Source organism: Salvelinus sp. IW2-2015, linkage group LG4q.1:29, assembly GCF_002910315.2.
Source record: "Salvelinus sp. IW2-2015 linkage group LG4q.1:29, ASM291031v2, whole genome shotgun sequence".
Classification (NCBI taxonomy): domain Eukaryota; kingdom Metazoa; phylum Chordata; class Actinopteri; order Salmoniformes; family Salmonidae; genus Salvelinus; species Salvelinus sp. IW2-2015.
The window spans coordinates 10,267,373-10,285,911 of NC_036842.1; the positions used below are offsets into that span (position 1 = coordinate 10,267,373).

An 18,539-nucleotide genomic window follows, 5' to 3' on the forward strand; every position below is an offset into this window, starting at 1 on the left:
ACTCTATTTCTTACTGAATTCAGGAATTAAGTAGAAAGCTATGAAGCAGCCCTCCATTAAACATAAATAAATATAAAATGATCTGTCCATTGAAAGACGACACAGGCTGTAATTAAACACAGAAACATTCCACAGAGACCTCTTTCACTCGCAAGACCAACAGACCAATGTGCTGTGTTGTTTCTTTTTTCATTCACATTCTATATTTTGCTTATTTTGTAAAGATCTAAAGTTTTTAAGACACTGTAACATTCATATTAAACTTACTTCGCCTGTACTCAATAAAAGTTGTGCCATACATAACCCTTCAGTGGGCTCCTCATAGGAGGAAGGGGAGGACCATCTAACTCAGTGAATTTCATAAACATTTGACTAGTGAAACATTTAAAAAGCTATCATTTTTAGATAAAACCATACTAACTTATATTCACGTCAGCAAATAACTGAATAAAACACACTGTTTTACAATGAAGGTCAACAGTAGCCTCACACCAGGGAGGCTCCTCAGAGGAGGAAGGGAAGGACCATCATCCTTCGTGAATAAAAAAAATAATAATAATAGTGAAACATTACAAAAGTTATCCTTTTTAGATAATAAAATGAATATAATAAATATATTCACGTCACCAAATAATTGATTAAAACACACTGTTTTGGAATGAACGTCTACAGTAGCCTTAACAGCACTCTGTAGGGTAGCACCATGGTGTAGCCGGAGGACAGCTAGCTTCTGTCCTCCTCTGGGTACATTGACTTCAATACAAAACCTAGGAGGCTCATGGTTCTCACCCCCTTCCATAGACTTACATAGTAATTATGACCATTTCTGGAGGACATCCTCCAACCTATTAGAGCTCTTGCAGCATGAACTGACATGTTGTCCACCCAATCAAAGGATCATAAAATGAATCTAGTACTGAAAGTATAAGCTACAGCTAGCTAGCTAGCAATGACTGCAGTGCATAAAGTGTGGTGAGTAGTTGGCTCAAAGAGAGAGAAAGACAATAGTTTAACAGTTTTGAACAAATTATATATTTTTTAATTAAGGGGAAGCAGCAAAGAGTGAGAGAGAAAGAGAGCTATATTTCATCATATTTTTTTCTTCTTAGTTTACCTTTCACTTACTTAGCTAGGTAATGCAGCTAATTTAGCCTACTCAACAACCTGACTCAAACAGAGAGGAATACTATTTATGTTAGCTAGCTGGCTAAGGCTATCCAACACTGAAACTCTTTCAAGTCAAGGTAAGCTTTCGGTTTTATTAAGGTATTGCCACCAGGGCCTGCCTGTGTAACTGTTAAACTGCTTGCTGTACACTGTCCTGCGTGATTGTACACATGGATTGGATTGTGTGTTTACTAACACGTTAGTTATAGTTTGTTGACTATAACATTAATATGGTGACAACTATGTTGTAGGCTGTGTAGAGGTTAGCGGTTATGGTATGAAGGTTTGGCTTGGAGAGGTTATTGCGCCTGGTCACAGACAGCTGTTGTGTTGTGCGGTGAAGTCCACAAGCGAAGGGAAGGGCAGATCGCGTAGATGTGAGCAAAGTGATGGTGCTGTACATGGCTGCTATGAAAAGGAACTGTGTGTGCGAGTGATCAGATGCAGGCAAAAGTATTCAAGGCGATATTGAATGTGTCACTCTCTGTCACCTTGACTTCTCCAATTTGTCTCCTGACCTGTGGCTAGGTTGTAGCAACCTCATGATGGGTATAGAGCAAATTCTAATTTAATATATAGTAGCCTAAACATATCGATGTTACATTGAGCTGGGTGAATGGAATATGAATGACAGTCATCCAATATGCTGTAATAGAAATAAGGCCATGCTCATAAAAAAAATGTTTTGTCATTCCTCATCTTCAACGGCACCAACCGCCACTTTAACCCTTCCAATGACTTTCCCAGTATATATCTGTAGTAGGTGACAGTCAGCTAGGATCCCATGTTGAGTTTGTGTGATGGGGGCTGGTGGTGGGCAGAGAGAGGCGTTATCAACCCCCTCTTTAACATCCTACAAAGCTGTGAGACAAATTGTGACAAATTGGTATTTTTCCTCTTTATAGGATTACAAAAGGGCCCCTAACGGGCGTCTCCATGGGCCAGAACCAGCAGACAGCAGCAGCAGCAGCAGGGAGGGAGACACGGGCTGTTAATGAACAAAGAGGCTCAGGGAATTAGCTGCCAACTGCTGTCAGGGTCAGTCCCCTCCTTACCCTGCAGCCAGACCAGGCCATACGGCGACACCTCAGGACAACTGATCCTTGACAACCTGACGTGCAATGGTACATTAATGCTGGTAATGCTGTTACTAAGGTATACTCTTATGATATTGACTTGAGGAGTAAAAGTATTGCAATGATGCCATAAAGATTTAGAGGACGTTGTTAAGTTACCATTTACATTTTTGACTGGTTTTGGCCTTTGGATATTTTGAGAATAAATTAATTTGATAAATGAACAGGCACCTGTGAATTTATATCTAGATATTGAGTAAAGAGTATCAATTAAATCTATCCTGTCTAGGGTCAGTAAGTGAGTAGGTCAACAGAACAGGATTGAGATGGTGGCCTAGTTTCTGCCACAAGCTTGAGAGACCTGCAGGGCCGTGCATCCCTGAGAATAGACGGAGCTGTGTCTGTTTGCTTGTTGTTTGTGCTGGGAGAGAGGTGAGAGAGAGGTGAGAGAGAGGAAAGATCCCGCAAGCCTGATGCATCACCTCACACACAGGAACAGGGCCTTACAGTATATGGACATGATTCTGCCTGGGAAAGTTACTATACATGATAGAAACTTGTCACTATTTCCCTATTTCTCTCTCAAACAGAGAACATCCTTCTGTAATGAAATCATACAGCATCCTGGAGGCTTATTTCTAGTTACAGTACAGAACACGTGACCACATCTTGCTACAGGTCATTTGTTAAGGTTTACTAGTCAATGATACCAGAGATAGTGTAAAGACTAGTGAATGAATGTGATCATATGCCCCTATCCTCATTCCTTTCATACATGAGGAGGGAAAAGCTGCAGGCCCCATTAGCCTAGATACCTCAGAGAGTATACTAAAGACCACAGCCAAGCCCAGTGCTTTTTTCTCTCTGTATGTACGGAGGAACAATTGCTATTGGTCTTTATTAACGAAGTCATTTGGGCTTGCAGTTGATTTTCGAAAATGCAAAGCCGAATCAACTTCACTGATCTCTCTAGTGTCCTTCCCGCCCACACATTAACACACGAACACAACACACCATACACCAAAAGGATATGCGTAAATGTTTCTGTAACTGCAAGAGAAGCATGACTTTCCCAACTTTCTCTCACCACTCCCCTGACACACTACTAGGTCCGCACATATCCATATTAGAATCGGATTGTTCTTTGTTGTCTGTTGAACCTTTCACTACAATCTCTTCTCTGACCTTGCCATCTCCACCAGAGGCCTGCGCAGTCCGGTCCAACCTGCACTCCGCCTTGTTTGGTTTATTGACTGACCACAGCACCTCCACTGGGTTAAATGGGTTTTCATTTTTTATTGGCAGGCCAATGACTGAGGAGTTTTGTTGAAGCTCTTACGAGTTTAACAGCTCGGGGCATCAATGTGTGTTTTATTGGCTCTCGTAAAAATAAAACAAAATGAAATAAAATTTAAAGAACAACAGTCATGCCATGACGTCCACTGAGAACAAACAGACAGAGAGGACATGGGGCTTACACTAGGTGATGATTTACAACAGGAATACATAGCTGCTGTTGATATACCGTATATGCTGATGTATCTACAATTCATACCTGAAACGACATGCGTAACAAGTGAATATGCACTTTGTGTGAAAACATTGTGTTACAATGCCACCATTACCATCTTACAAAACGTTACATATTTTACACATTCTTCCGTTTTTACAAAAGGTACACTATACTGAGCACTTCAAGTGCCTAACAGAGGAGTGGCATTACGTGGGTACCATTAACCATCTGACAACAAACCCCTTTCCATTACTGCTACTTGGTCTGAGAAAACTGTCCCACCAAAATGACCACTCTGACCAGAGTGAGGGGTCATAGAAGCACAGTGTCAGATGAGGTCATCACAAGTTCTCACAGAAAGAGCCTTTACTACGTCAGGTCAGGCCTGAACCAAGGTCCACAGCACCAGTGATCTCACCCTGACCTCTGAGTGAGAGGGCCACACAGAGAGAGTGAGAGTGGTTGGTTACCCAGGCAACTGGCACAGCTGAGAGTCCTCTGAGATACCTCCTGGGCTCCTGTAGTGTTTTCCCTATCTATCTGACAGGCAGCCTGACAATAAATAAGTATATGAAAGATGAGGAAGGAGGGAGAGCACAATAACCTGCTGAACTTGAGAGCCTCTTATCATTGATTATGGAAATGTTTCTCCTGATGACCTGGGGTATTATGAGTCTTAAGTATTGATTAAATACAACAGAGAAAATACTTTGGCAGTTAAATCAGAGTATTATTCAATTAGCCTCTCCCCCTCACCGCACGAAATCACCACTGTTAAAAAGGATTTCATTTTTTATGTATACACTATGTTGTCTTGAAAATGAAATGAAATGCCCAGCAATGTTGATGTCGGGTGACCTTGGGGCGGGTTGTTTGACCTTTGCCCTTTGACACTGGGGAGCGTCTGGAGCAGTAGTCATGAGGGTCGCAGGAAGGAGAGCCAGGTCAGGACCATGCACTTAAGTACCCCTCTCTCCTTGGTCCGGCCTGATTTGGCATAGACAGACATCCTATGATTTGGCATTCAGATCAATAGATTCTCCCAGATTGACTTCATAAGTACGTCATAAGAAGCATTTTAGATATTAGCGCTTTACAAAGTGAGGCTGTCTGGAGTTCATGCTCCTGCCTCTCACTTAAGCTTTCACCAGAGCAATAAACTCTGAGAACATATGGGTGAATCGTCCACATTTACAATGAGTCGCCAAAAAATGTAACATTAGAACAATCATCTCCACCCCAGGTTCAATAACATAGTGGAGGTGTTTAGAGGCAATGGTTTCAATTCCATTTTCATCCTGAAAATTCCATTACTTGCTGCAATTACTTATTCACAGTAAAGGGATTTTAAAGACATTAGCCCAATAATACTTTCGGGACAGAGTGAATTTCAGGGGGAAAGTTTTAAAATCACTATTTTCAAATGCAGTTATTCGTGCAGAAGCGACAACCTTGGGACCACAGACAAATTACTAATCTGAGCAATCCTCTAAAACCAACCAAATGCATCTTGAATGAGACGTGAACCCCTTATTCCCCCCAAAACATCACTGGTCACAGTAAAGCGACATCAGATGTGATCATAATATTACTGTGGCTACAGTTGTTCACCTTTTCATCATTTATCATACAGACCTAATATTTAATCCTGTTTTCCCCAAACGCACCAATAGTCACAATGAAAATGCTGTCAATGGCCACATGTGTCACAGCGACACAGCGGTTGCTATTGAATGAGCCGTCTACAGAAATGGAGTGATGGGCCTGAGCAGAGACACCCCTTGAAACACATTTGGGTAATATGGGGGGGTGCACTTCCCTGTTTATCACGTGATGCATTTGCCGGATGGGAAGGGGGGCCTACGAAGACGGCCGTGGGAGGGACATTATGTACATAATTCCCAGGCTGCATTTGTCAAAACACAGGATGTGTATAGAAGCTAATGATCCACATGAAATTAATGACTCCATAAAAAAGAGAAATCCACCGTTCACACAGCCATGACAGGATCTTGGGACTTTGATAAACCGTTAAATGACAGATAATCAGGGGGTGGGGCGCCTCATCATCAGGCCGTACGGGGGGGGGGGGGGGGGGGGGGGGGGCGGGGCGGGGGGGGGGGGGGGGGGGGGGGGGGGGGGGGGGGGGGGGGGTACGCTCCCGCCCCACCACCCCCTAAGATAAATACACTATTAAAGTCAAAATTCTGGACGAGAAACTTGCTGCTGTCTATATAAGTCAGAGAACACATGCTGTGAAGCTATTCTAGGGTTACATACAACGATCTTCTTCGAACAACACATGCTAAATCACTGAAACTCCATCACCAATTGGAGTACAGTTGGGCTGGGTCATGCCATTTGATAGTTTAACTGAGCATCAGTCATTATGTATATGAAACAAGAAAAGAGCAGTCTTATGACAGCATGGTGTGAGCAATACAACAGACAGACAGAAGGTAAACGTTCCCGACCTGGACTCCTCCAACACGACTTAGCAACTACTGCTGTAAAATATCACCTCCCATTAACAACGCCAAACTGGGAACTCTACATGTAAGCTTTTGACCATTATTCAACCTACACCAACCAGTGGACACTTTCCCTCCCTTCCTACCTTCTCTATAGCTAGAGCCTATACACTCCATATCCCGTGCCACACTGCTGCTTTAATTTCATTACGGGCATAACACATTCTGAATGCACTTCATCACCTTTTTACTGCCTCCTTAATTCATTACCCTCACTATACTTTGTGCTGGCAATAACTCCACCTTGGTGAGTGAGGGCTATGCATCCTACGTCGGGGATCCAGACCCAAATGAATGTATAATCAGGCTTTGATTTCCAAGGGAGGCTAAGGCCTCCTCAGACAGCCAGGGCGCAATCTATTACTTCACTGCCATTTTCCTAAGTGTCTGCACCCCACCATGACCCTGCCACTTTATCTGTTGGTTTTTATTTTCAGAGTGCATGCTGTCCATGTGTTACTGTAATAGTTGCTATAATTCTTGAGCAACAGGGCTCGTGTTTTATTGTTCCTGAGTAAAAAAAGAAGGAAGAATGCATTTTATTAAATCCCCTTTGCAATACATTAATGGGCTGACACTGATGTATTTGCATAGAGATGAATTATACTGGGCCGGCTTGACGTGACTTTTAAAATATGATTGAGGAGGTTATTATTGCTGCACTATGATACGTATTAACAGGTTATTTTAGCACGGCTAGTGCTAATAAAATTCAGAACAAAATACTTGGGTGATGAGGGCAGGTTTTTTCACAGCCAGAGTCTACTGAAGGTGCTCATTTTGTCATTACTTAGCCCAGCCTTACCCTTGCCCTCCTTCCCCTATTCCAAAGCAGGAGAAATGACACAGTCTTTCACCAAGCAGCGAGCGTCTGCGAAGAGCCCTTTGAATAAGGCCATAACAAACTTTAGCCTCCTCATCAATCACAGCAGTTTGTGTCCCTTTTTTAATAAGAAACAACATTACAGCAATGGGAAGCTGTGCACAGACAGAACAAAGTGAGAATTTGTTATTACTAGTACACGTACACAATATCCCCATAAGATAACCTTTTTTGGTTCCAGGTAGAACCCTTTTGGGTTCCATGTAGAACCCCCTGTGGATAGGGTTCTACATGGAACCCAAAGGGGTTCTACCTGGAACCAAAAGGGTTCTACCTGGAACCAAAAAGGGTTCTTCAGAGGGTTCTCCTATAGCACCTTTTTTTCTAAGCGTGTACAGTCTCTGTGTAAGGATTAGGTTGAAGTGTGGTTATAATCATGTTTACACAAAACTCTATATTTGAGCATCTACATCTGTTCATAAGCCTGTGAAGGAGCGGTGGCATTGACAGAAGCAGAGAGGAGAGACATCATTAGGGGAGATTATCTCAGAATAAATACTTGAGAGAACCTCCCACCCAGGGTGTCTTCCCCAAAAACAGAGTCAGGGGACAGTCGGGGGACATGGTGACAACACCACAAAGCCTAAAGACTGTAGATTTTATCTGACTGACCAAATACACACACACACAACACCAGGTAAATTCTTCTAGATTCCAGAAGCACCTGTCACCTGCATAAACCCTCATCCACTGTAGGATTGAGTTAATCATCAACATAAGTTGTAATTTATTTGCTCAAGCAGACAGAGCAATTAACATTTACTTTATTTCCAGGCCCTATGGGCCACTGATTACTACGCTCACTGAGCAGTGTAACACTGCAAGAATGAATTAGTTACATTCTTATGGAACGAGGTGCAATCAGAGCTCTAGACCACACAAAGTTTTTATTCAAGCATAAATGGGAAGAAACAGGGGAGAAGTTACAACATAAAGAAGGGAATCAGTCTCTAATGTGAACACTGTGAAAAGCCCCTGTTCTGTTCCTCTCTGACAGTCAATTACTGTGTGGCCGGATAGGTTTTCATAATGGGGGCTCCCAAGGCGCTCCTTATCACAAGCCTCCAAACGGGAGAGGGGAGAGATAAGGCTGCAGGCAAATGTGAGACACAATTCACAGTGTGGGATCTACAGTCCCCTTTGACACATGTCGTTGTGCGTAATCTCTTGTAGTACATGGTCAACTGAGAGCCCAATCAATGGGCTCTTTATAAAGATAGCCGGGTAAGGCTAACACATTAGTCGCACCACTAAATAGCTAATTATTTTGGCCGATTGGGAATTCAACAGGCAGGGATATGAAGCAAGAGTTAAAACCTTCAGCTGTATTGAATATTTGGGGTATTATGATGAATCCATTTGGGGGTTCTGTTAAACCTCAGCAACACTTTCCCAAAAACATGTTATTTTCAACACCATGCAGTTAGTCATCCTGCCATTACATTGCTTCAAGCTAAATGTTTTTGAAGACAAAATACCAGAAATTCACTATGTGGCATAAGAATAACACTATTGTATATAACAATGTACATGAAGGGTTGAGGCATAGCGAGACTGTGCAGGTGAGACAGTGCAAATGCCCTTTTTAGAAGCAGACGATGTATTTATCTACTAATTAACCTCTCCTCCAGGATGTGTTTCATGTGGGAAGCTGGAGACTCTGTAGCATCTGGGTAGATGTAGCAGGATAGCTGTGGTTGGCAGAATGGTGTAGGTGAGCATAGTCAGCAAGCATGCTGGCTGGCAGTCTGGCAGAGCAGTTGGTCAACAGATGCTGCTGCCAGTCCCCGAGGAACACCACCCACATTCTCCACACCTGGAACTCATAGAACTAGTCTTCTCCACACCTGGAACCCACAGAACCAATGTTCTCCACACCTGGAAACCACCGAACCAGTGTTCTCCAGACCTGGGTTCAAAATGTTTTTGATTATTTGTTATTTACATATTTACACTTATTTTCACTTATTTTCTGTGTATTTGAGTATCTTCAAATAATGTGGCCCGAATCAACTACTTCTATTGAAGTATTTTCAAATAATTCCCTATAAATAGCCAACTATTTGAACGTATTTTCAAATACTTATTTCAAATACTATTTTCAAATACCTGGGTTAAATGCATGCGAGTGTACTTGAGTATATAAGTATTATTTTAAAAATAGATTCCAATATTCAACTAGGCCTACTTGTCTTTTCAAATAAAACATATCTAAATACTTTGAAAGTAATTGAAATACCCTAAATAATCTAGGTCTGGTGGTACCCACAATGCAAACCAATGAACCAGTGTTCACTAGGCCTACACCTGGAATGCACAGAACCAGTGTTATCTGGTGCATCAACAAATAGTATTTTCCCCCAAATAAAACTATCTGTGCTAAAAAATCAAATTTTATCAAAATCTCACAAGAATAAAATCACTAGTGTTATATATTGTGGCCTTATCGTGACAAAATGAAAACCATGTCCAGTGATAACCACTGTTGTTGCCGCTTTTCAGCATAACTCCATTTCTGTCATCAAACATGCACTCTTTAGATCTCACCCAGAGTGAGTCTGTATTTAATTCCTCATTCAAAATCCATTTGAAGAGGTGGACGGGACAAAGCCCATGTTGAGTGCTTTTGGTGCTGACTGATATTATAGCACAGGCAGCAAATTGAAAAGCAGCCGCTAAGAATGACAAGTAGCACACAATGCAGTGGCTGCACTGACCCCTGTGGCAGTGTGAGATGCCAGTTATATGGAGGAGCTATCCCCAAACGCCATGACTTGACATCGCCATACCGCCCCCAATCTGAAATACTTCCATTGAGTGTGGCCACTGAAAAGGACCTAGCTACTCAATGTAATAATAATGGAGTAGGTAGTCATCATATGGCCGTGTGGGAACACTAACTCTAACCCTATAAAGGTGTGAGATAATTGAAACTTTTATTTTTTGAAAATTATTTATAGCTGGTATAAAATATACTGTCCTCATGTTTCCAAATCCTTGTTGCATGCGATGCGTTGTAATGTCCCGAACGAGTATCGGGTCTCTTAACAAAACACCCCCGGACAGAAGATACTATCGTCGTTAGGCGCTAAAGGTAGTGAGCGTCCATGAATGGATTAGGTTGGAATTAGTTTCCCTTATTGGGATGGATGCCTTTAAGGAACTAATCACAGGTTTGTGCTAGAGAGATTCATGTTCACTGCAAGTGTGAACAGAAGCAGCATGGGAGCAATAGGAGGAACCGAGTAAAAAGGATACACGTCAAATATTGCCTTTTTCATCAAACAAAAAAGTATAATATGGTAAGCATTTTACTCCAGTACACATAGAAAATGCATTCCAGTCATATTGGCATAGCCTACAAACATGATGCACTGAATAGGACTATAGGATCGACAATAGCCTACAGTGGGCCTATTGCCCAAATATCTAACTTGAACCGGTCGGATGTTTCACGTGTTCATGATCTTGTCAATTGACGCTCACATAATGTCTGTGAAAATATAAAAACATGCTTACCTGTGCAGTTTTCATTCGACTTTTCTGCCACTGCGACCGGACAGCTATAAAAAAAAGTTTCAACCCTGAAGAGGCGCATGCGTTACGCTGTGCAACATGAAGGTCGGAACTATTAGGTTCCTGTTATGCCCTAGTGCGGTTTATAAATGGCATAAAATATATCGCCTGAATTAGTAGGCAAAAAAATTGCTAATGACGTTCGAAAATATGCCACAATAATATTTATAATGTAAGACATACAAATCCTCATTGTCAGCTGTTGTTCTCCATCAGTGCATACTTTTATCAATTAACTTCATGTTAAAAAATGTGGTGGCAGTGTAGATTTGAGACAAAATGGCAGATCAAAATGTATTTATTGAAATCCTGCAGTTGTAGTTGTGCTACATATTCAAAGAGAAAGTGGACAGAAAAAGTGGTCAAACAAAATACACTGCCACCACATTTTTAACATGATGTTAATTGAGAATGTTACTTAGTAGGTAATAGCTTGAATCTCAAATGGTTATACAAATAGCAGCCTCTACTGGCACGCATTGGCCTACCTTTCAAGTCTACAAACCATTTACTGTATAACTGCCCTCATTGTGCACCCATAAGCTACAGGTCCTTCTGTCTGGTAGCATATATTTCGTATAGGCTTACATCGGAGTAACTAACCATTTCTGCACTCGAAATGATATCTAACTGAGAGACATCGTTGTGTTCTTTCAGTGTCCTGAACTTACTTTTATTTCAAACTGTTCATTGTATATATGTAGATTGCTATTAGGACTACCATATTGCAAATGTACAATAAAATTGCCGATTAGATTTAAAAATGTGCATTTATCTCTAGACCTAGTCTATATAACTTAGACCAAATTTTGATGACACTATCACATACCCTTCTCAAAAGGCCAACGTCTTAAATCTAGCATTTACTAACAGTGAGTCTCTCCAAAATGACTTGGCAAATGCCTCTACTTACTTATATCCACATCTGATAAATTAAATATTTACTAGCGCTGTGAATCGGTTGAGTGATTTCCAATTTTAAAAGAACATGCTGATGTAATCATGCGAACCTGAAGAGGCATAGACACTGCGGAGTGAATTTCTAGATTCTTCGACAGATAAATTAATTATGAACTTTTCAGGCCATGTTTTAACTGTCTGTGACTGTTGGAATATTCTGCCCATCGACTATATCTTCACGCCATCGCACGAGGAACAATTTCAGCCGGATAGACAATTATAATTCATTAATATCGGCTCATACGATACTGTGAACGCAAGTCCATACTAGTTGTACCCTCTGGGGTCTAGGCTTACTTATTCGATTCGACATTCAAAAATCTATTCTATAATCCAGTAATCTAGGGAAAGAGTGCAGAATAATTTTTATAAAAGCACTGCAAAGGGAATATACTGTTATTGATTTACTATAAATGATTATTATTATTATTATTATAGCGTGGTTATAGGCCTACAACAATAGATGTGCATATTGCTGGTGCTATATCATAGCAAGGAAACGTGGCATGACAACACCAGCAATAATAATACCTGTTTACATAAACAAATATAAAACTTTACGCTGCCCTGCAAAAAGAGATTACCCCTACATTAAGATGAATAGTAACAGTGTCTCAAAAGCCTGTTTATATCTTCAAATGTCTTTCGTTAATGTACACAAATAGAAATGTAGGCCTATAGGTAGATAAAATAAAACTAAATAATTTAGTTGACCCTCCCCCTATGCTTTTCCCATTATGTTCTCCATTAGCTTAATGCTGCCGAGAACAACATGTAATTGTTTTATGTCCAGAGTAAAGCAACGTTCATGCATTTTATCTTTTATTAAATAAAAGTGCATTACATATGAACCTGCAGTAACGTTAGGCCTACACATTTATGCAGGATTCAATCACTGTTACAAACTTAAAACATTATATAAATTAAGTAACATGTGGGGGAAAAAAACATTTTACCAATAGGGAGACAAACAGTATTCATGTATATTACAAATGTACTTCAATTGTGTCACAACCAGTATTTTTTACACGTAAAATATGTGGCCAATTTAATTTATTTTTTTTCTCTTATACTCAGTATACAAAGCCAATAGGTTTAGGTAAGCTTGTTCTGATATTGTTTCGGAGTCCATAAAGGTTGAAAATTGGGTCCTATAAACAGGTGTATCTTATTACTTCACTATGAAATGTAATGTAAATTTCAAATACTAAACGAAAATGAAGATGAGAATATAGGCTACGCTTTTAACAATTGACAAAGCTATAACAATGTCAGACGTCAGAACTGAGAGGAAGAGACTCAGCAGTACTTGATACAAAAAAAAAATGTTTTTTTTTTACACATAAATATTCACAGTAATATAATTTCTATTTAATACAACTCACGTTTCTATTTACATGTAAGTACCATCTTCTTAATGCTGAAACTTCTATAAATTGAAGAGTCCATGTTTTGGCCAATGATCCAGACTACAAAATTGTGTCTAGTCCTTTGATCTGGCATGCGTCCTCCGTCCTCGTGCAAATTTATTAATTTCAAAACTTGGACGAGAAAAGGGACAACCTGCACCAGTTCCACTTTGAAATGTTGCGTCAAAAGTATTTTCCCCCCGTGTCTGTCTACGAACTGTCGTTTTCTGACGTATGAATAAGGAGTGAGGAGTTTGGTTTGTGTTTTTTCAGTAGTTGTGTTATTTTCTCGTCGTCTGAGTTAGGGTCCAACGGCTTGTTATAATCATCATCATCATCTTCGTTCTCCGAAGCCCCTTTCAGCCTCTCGGTCTCAGAATCCTGCTTCTTCTTTGCCGAAGCCATCTCAGCCGCGTGCCGTTTTCTCCATTTAGTTCTTCGGTTTTGAAACCACACCTAAAAAGTTGATATTCATTGATTACATGCAAACAAAGGACCTCTTAATCTATTGCAAAGATATTGATTAACAACCATCAGACATAATTTGCATATCATTTATGTAGCCTGGGCCTACAAACGTTGCTAATATGCCAAATGAAAAGGGCATATGCCTAGGTCACGTGAAGTCACCACATGTCCAAATAATTGTAGGTTATATTTCATTCTAATCGTTCGTTTAGAAAAATTGACAAAATATTTTTTTAAAGAGAAAATATAGGTTTAATTTACGTCCTTCCATGTTGTTGGCAAACATCTACATGCTGCTCTGCACTGCAAAACGTTGCTACCATTATTTCCATGACATAAATTAACAAAATGCTTCGTTAAATTGTAGTTTACGTTATTATTAATTTATTAAATATACATACTAATATTTTAGAAATATTTATAGTTGTGACTATAACCACAATTAGGCCTATCTGAGAATTCTCTTTAACGATTCATTCATATGAAATGCAATAGACAGTCATTTCTATTTAGATTCGTTTGACCACTGTTATTCGACTGAAAGTGTAGGCTATATCTTTCTATTTAGAAATATTGAAACGAAAGACAAAACATTGTCTAAAATACACGAGGCACTTCAAATGGAAAGCGTGAGAAATTGTCAAATTGAGTAGCAGAGGCTACAAGGGGCTAGTGTGCTCCCCTTTAGTTGCAGGTTAACTACAGGCTACTTATTAAACAATATTATTATGCATTGGATTTTATAAAGACTATTTCATAATATGTCTTACCTTCACTTGGCTCTCTGTCATTCCCAACGAATAGGCCAGTCGTGCTCTCTCTGGCCCAGCGAGGTATTTCGTTTGTTCAAAAGTCTTTTCCAGGGCAAAGATTTGTTGTCCAGAGAAGGTGGGACGTGTATGTTTTCTTTTTCCATCTTTGTCGAGCAGTACAGAATTCTGATCTGAAAATGTAAAACATAAAGCATCTAGTCCATTAAACTAAATGTAGCCTATTGATAGAATATGCCAATAGTAAGCTATTTAATATTTATATGATATTAGTAATGTTAAAATATTCTCATACGATATCATAATCAATTGAATTTGAGCTGTTATAATATAAACTTTTGTTCGGTCCATTATAATAATGCACATTGCAGCTAGACATTCAAGTCAGATCAGCTTCGGTTTTTAGGAATAAATACCATAAGCTACTGGGAAATTATTAATAACCCCTGTAGCCTATACATTAACCATAAAAATAAGTTAAATTGAAGTTCAGATAGCTCAAAAACGTGGACTAGTTACTTACGGGGTGAACATGCGAATCTGGCGTCTCTCCAGTGTGGGCTTTGCATGACTCCTGGCCAGAATATCGGGGTCCTGCCTGGAAGGTCTGTCAACGGCTTGGGGTAGCGAGCCACTGCCACTGCTGCAGCGCTGGGGCTGAAGTAGAGCCCATGGGGTGGCGGGGGGCTCAAGCTACTGAAGCGGGGCATTCCGGACAAGATTCCGGCAGAAGAGGACGCAGCAACGGCAGCAGCAGCTCCTGGGGAAAGGATCGAGGGACGACTGAGGATGTCGTTTATTCCATGAGGTGTTCCTAGCGCGCTGCATTGATGGGGGGATCCGAGAGATGACATTCCGGAGGATGGTTTGATCCCCGGTGAGGACACCGGGATGCCACCGGGGTTTGGAGAGGTGGCACTAGGTGAGGTAGAAGAGGCCGGCCCGGTGGAAGATAACGGGTAGGCTGGGTAGAGTGGGGTCTTCATCTCCGCCATGCTATGCAGAGCTGCTAAAGGTGGGGTGCTTAAGAGGAAAGCGCTCTGTCTGGACCCGTCCATCTGCCCCACGGCTAACATAACCGAGAATAGGTAAATGCGACGGTTATGTCAACAACAAAAATACCCGCAATGCTCACGTTCTCAAGTGATAATGCAAAGTTGTTCTCATCAAACAGACAAAATAATACAAGTCTCCTTGGAGGTAGGCCTATATTAGCCCAACTTCAACATTTGCAAACTGAGCGCCTGAAAAATTGTCTCTAAAATGAAAATGTCGTGTTTTAAAACGAAACCATGCTAGATGAAATCCCAGATTAATTTAGCCGAGATCCAATACCCATTATTACAGGGATAACTCCGCTTCTTCAACCTTGCAAATCTTGAGAATAAAGTCGTTCAAATAGGATGAATTTCCCACGTCGTCCTCGCTAACTTGGACAGACTGCTTTAGAGATGATATTATTGAATGTTTGAAAATCTATTGATAAAACGCCACCATTTCTTTCCGATGCACAAGACGATCATTGAGATAATAAAACATTATCATCACTTTCCGCTGTCTTTTACCGCAAAAGTAAAAACTTTGAGAGTAGAAAACAGAAAGTAGACGGGGTGTTTCTGTTGCGATTGGGTAACCCAACGGTGACGTAGGCGGTGTGTCAAGCGTGAGCGCCAACAGGATTTAGGAGTGTGTCCTCATTGGCTCTCCATCATAGCTTTGATTTGCACATTAAAAGAGTTGCCACCCGACCCACTATTAGCCGAAACACAAAAGGAACAGAATCAATCCAGTCAATTCTAGATCTACTTTTTAGATAAAGGGACATCTGCATGTGCTCATCATGTGACATAGCCTAGTAGCCTAGGTAACTATATCCAAATGTAACTTTTGTCTATCCATACCCATTCATATTAAAGAAGCTGTAGCTTAGGCTATTGAGAGATGCTTTCAGCCATAGACCTAAATATGACTCATGACATATTTATTGTCCGTTCAACAAGGACAAATAGTAGGCTAGCCCTAACGTTTTCGTTTATGTTGGAGGTCCATCATGAAATTGAAGCCCAAACAAAATTTGGAATAAATATAGCCTTGAGTAGCCTAGCCGTTTTCATCCAGTTTTGTAGCCCACTTATTTAGGTTTAAAACTACTACTTTGAGAAAATAGGGTACTAGTTTGTGTGTGCGTGTGTGTCTGTGATCAGACTAATTAGATCAATTGAGTACAACACTTCCACTATTCGAATATGAATTCATACTATGACTTTCTGACAAACAGAATTGTACATGTATCTATTGGGATATTGTTCAACAGGCTATATCATTATCAGATGTTTTTTGGTAACTATCCGGTATTGACTTGAAATCAATCATAGGCTGAAAGACTGGGCATAGGCTATCAATTCAGTGACAAAATCAAATGCACCAATAACCATTAAATAAATTGTCTACTGACGATTTAAAAATCTTGAACAATGGATGTCAATAATATTCTCCTGTATTGGAAAAAAAGTTATATGGCTCATATATGGATGATATGGATCAATGTTTGAGTAGGCCTCCCTATGCCACATTGCAAGCTGTTCCTAAAGAACGACTGAAGGATTGCAAGACAGACACTAGTGACACCCAGTGGTAGAACCTAATACTGCAGTTAATGGAATGCTGCATTTCCCCAATATTTTCTTGCAATTACATGACTTTTTCTCAAATCTGGACCTCTACCTCTACTGATGATGATTGTAATTTCCCCCCTCTAACCTAACACTGATTCAGAAATATAGGGCTCTGGATGAGTGGGATGTCTGGCCAGTCAATGACATTCATCTAACTAACTACCAAGGAGAAAAGAAAGCAGTAGGCTCCTCCAGAACTCCAGGCTCAGATTTGAGTAGGCTACCCCTGTATTTGTATTTACTAGGGATCCCAATTAGCCAAGGCAGCAGCTACTCTTCCTGGGGTCCAAACACATTAAGGCACTTACATCACACATAAAACAAAAGATAAAACTGTACATCATAACAATATTACACCACTACATATCTACAATACAAAATGTATAATACCACCATACAGCAATATTAGCATATACGTGTATGTAGATTGCGTGTGCTAGCGACAGTCTGCGTATGCGTGTGTCTGTACCTGTGTGTGTGTCTCTCTTCGCAGTCCCCGCTCTTCCATATGGTGTATTGTTATCTGTTTAAAAAAAATCTGATTCTACTGCTTGCATCAGTTACCTGATGTGGAAGAGTACCATGTAGCCATGGCTCTATGTAGTACTGTACACCTCCCCTAGTCTGTTCTGGACTTGGGGATTGTGAAGAGACCTCTGGCCACATTGTTACGGTTTGACTTGAGGTTATTACAACCCCACTTTGCGCAGCTGATGCTGGCTATTTAATTGGGAATGAAAGGGGGAGCGCCCTATTGGAAGGAGAAGCACAGACGGTTCAGAAAAATTCAGGGCCGTTACAACATGTCTTGTGGGGTATGCATGGGGTGTCCGTGCTGTGTGCTAGTAGTTTAAACAGACAGCTCCGTGCATTCAGCTTGTCAACACTTCCTACAAAAACAAGTAGTGATGAAGTCAATCTCTCCTCCACTTTGAGCCATGAGAGATTGACAAGCATAAATGTATGTAGTTCTGTCCTTGAGCTGTTCTTGTCTATTGATGTTCTGTATTATTTCATTTTGTACTTTGTTTCATGTTTTGTGTGGACCCCAGGAAGAGTTTGATCCTAATAATAAAATACCAAATACTATTAAGGGTTTGCACTCTGTGTACATTTAAGGGCCAGCCGTGCTGCCCTATTCTGAACAAATTGTAATTTTCCTAAGTCCCTCTTTGTGACACCTGACCACACGACTGAACAGTAGTCCCCCATGGCCTCTTTTTAGGTGGCAGTCTTGACTAGGCAGTTTGTTACTAGCGTTCAATTACCCACAAGTTTTTAAATGTATTCATTTAACCTATATTTAACTAGGAAAGTCAGTTAAGAACAAATTCTTAATTACAATAACGGCCTACCAAAATGCAAAATGAACACAATATAAATATAGGACAAAATACATATCACAACAAGAGAGACAACACAGCACTACATAAAGAGAGACCTAAGACAACAACATAGCAAGGTAGCAACACAGTGGCTGAGACAGCAGTTTTTCTGACTTTATATACTGC

General features: G+C 40.5%; 1 protein-coding gene and 1 long non-coding RNA gene across 5 annotated transcripts in view; both read right to left on the reverse strand.

Moving 5' to 3' along the window:
* The window catches only part of LOC111961079 (uncharacterized), a 28,249-nt gene extending 17,463 nt beyond the window's left edge, over positions 1 to 10,786 (reverse strand). The window contains exon 1 of one of the 2 annotated variants that reach the window (XR_002876929.2): positions 10,690 to 10,786. This is a non-coding gene — a long non-coding RNA (uncharacterized lncRNA). The remainder of the gene's footprint in view (positions 1 to 10,689) is intronic. The other variant, XR_002876927.2, reaches the window with a different exon arrangement.
* Positions 10,787 to 12,515: 1,729 nt separating this feature from the next.
* Positions 12,516 to 15,933, reverse strand: nkx6.1 (NK6 homeobox 1). Of its 3 annotated transcripts, none has more exons than XM_070441224.1 (3): positions 14,886 to 15,933; positions 14,354 to 14,550; positions 12,516 to 13,571 (listed from the first exon to the last, which is right to left on the reverse strand). In XM_070441224.1, the coding sequence occupies exons 1-3, from the start codon at positions 15,427 to 15,429 to the stop codon at positions 13,326 to 13,328; spliced, it is 987 nt and encodes a 328-aa protein (XP_070297325.1). In that variant the 5' UTR covers positions 15,430 to 15,933; the 3' UTR covers positions 12,516 to 13,325. The 3 variants fall into 3 exon arrangements, with proteins under 3 accessions (XP_070297325.1, XP_023839415.1, XP_023839414.1); XM_023983647.1 differs by having other exon boundaries at positions 14,354 to 14,526; positions 14,877 to 15,933; XM_023983646.1 differs by having other exon boundaries at positions 14,877 to 15,933.
* Between the last annotated feature and the right edge of the window lie 2,606 nt (positions 15,934 to 18,539).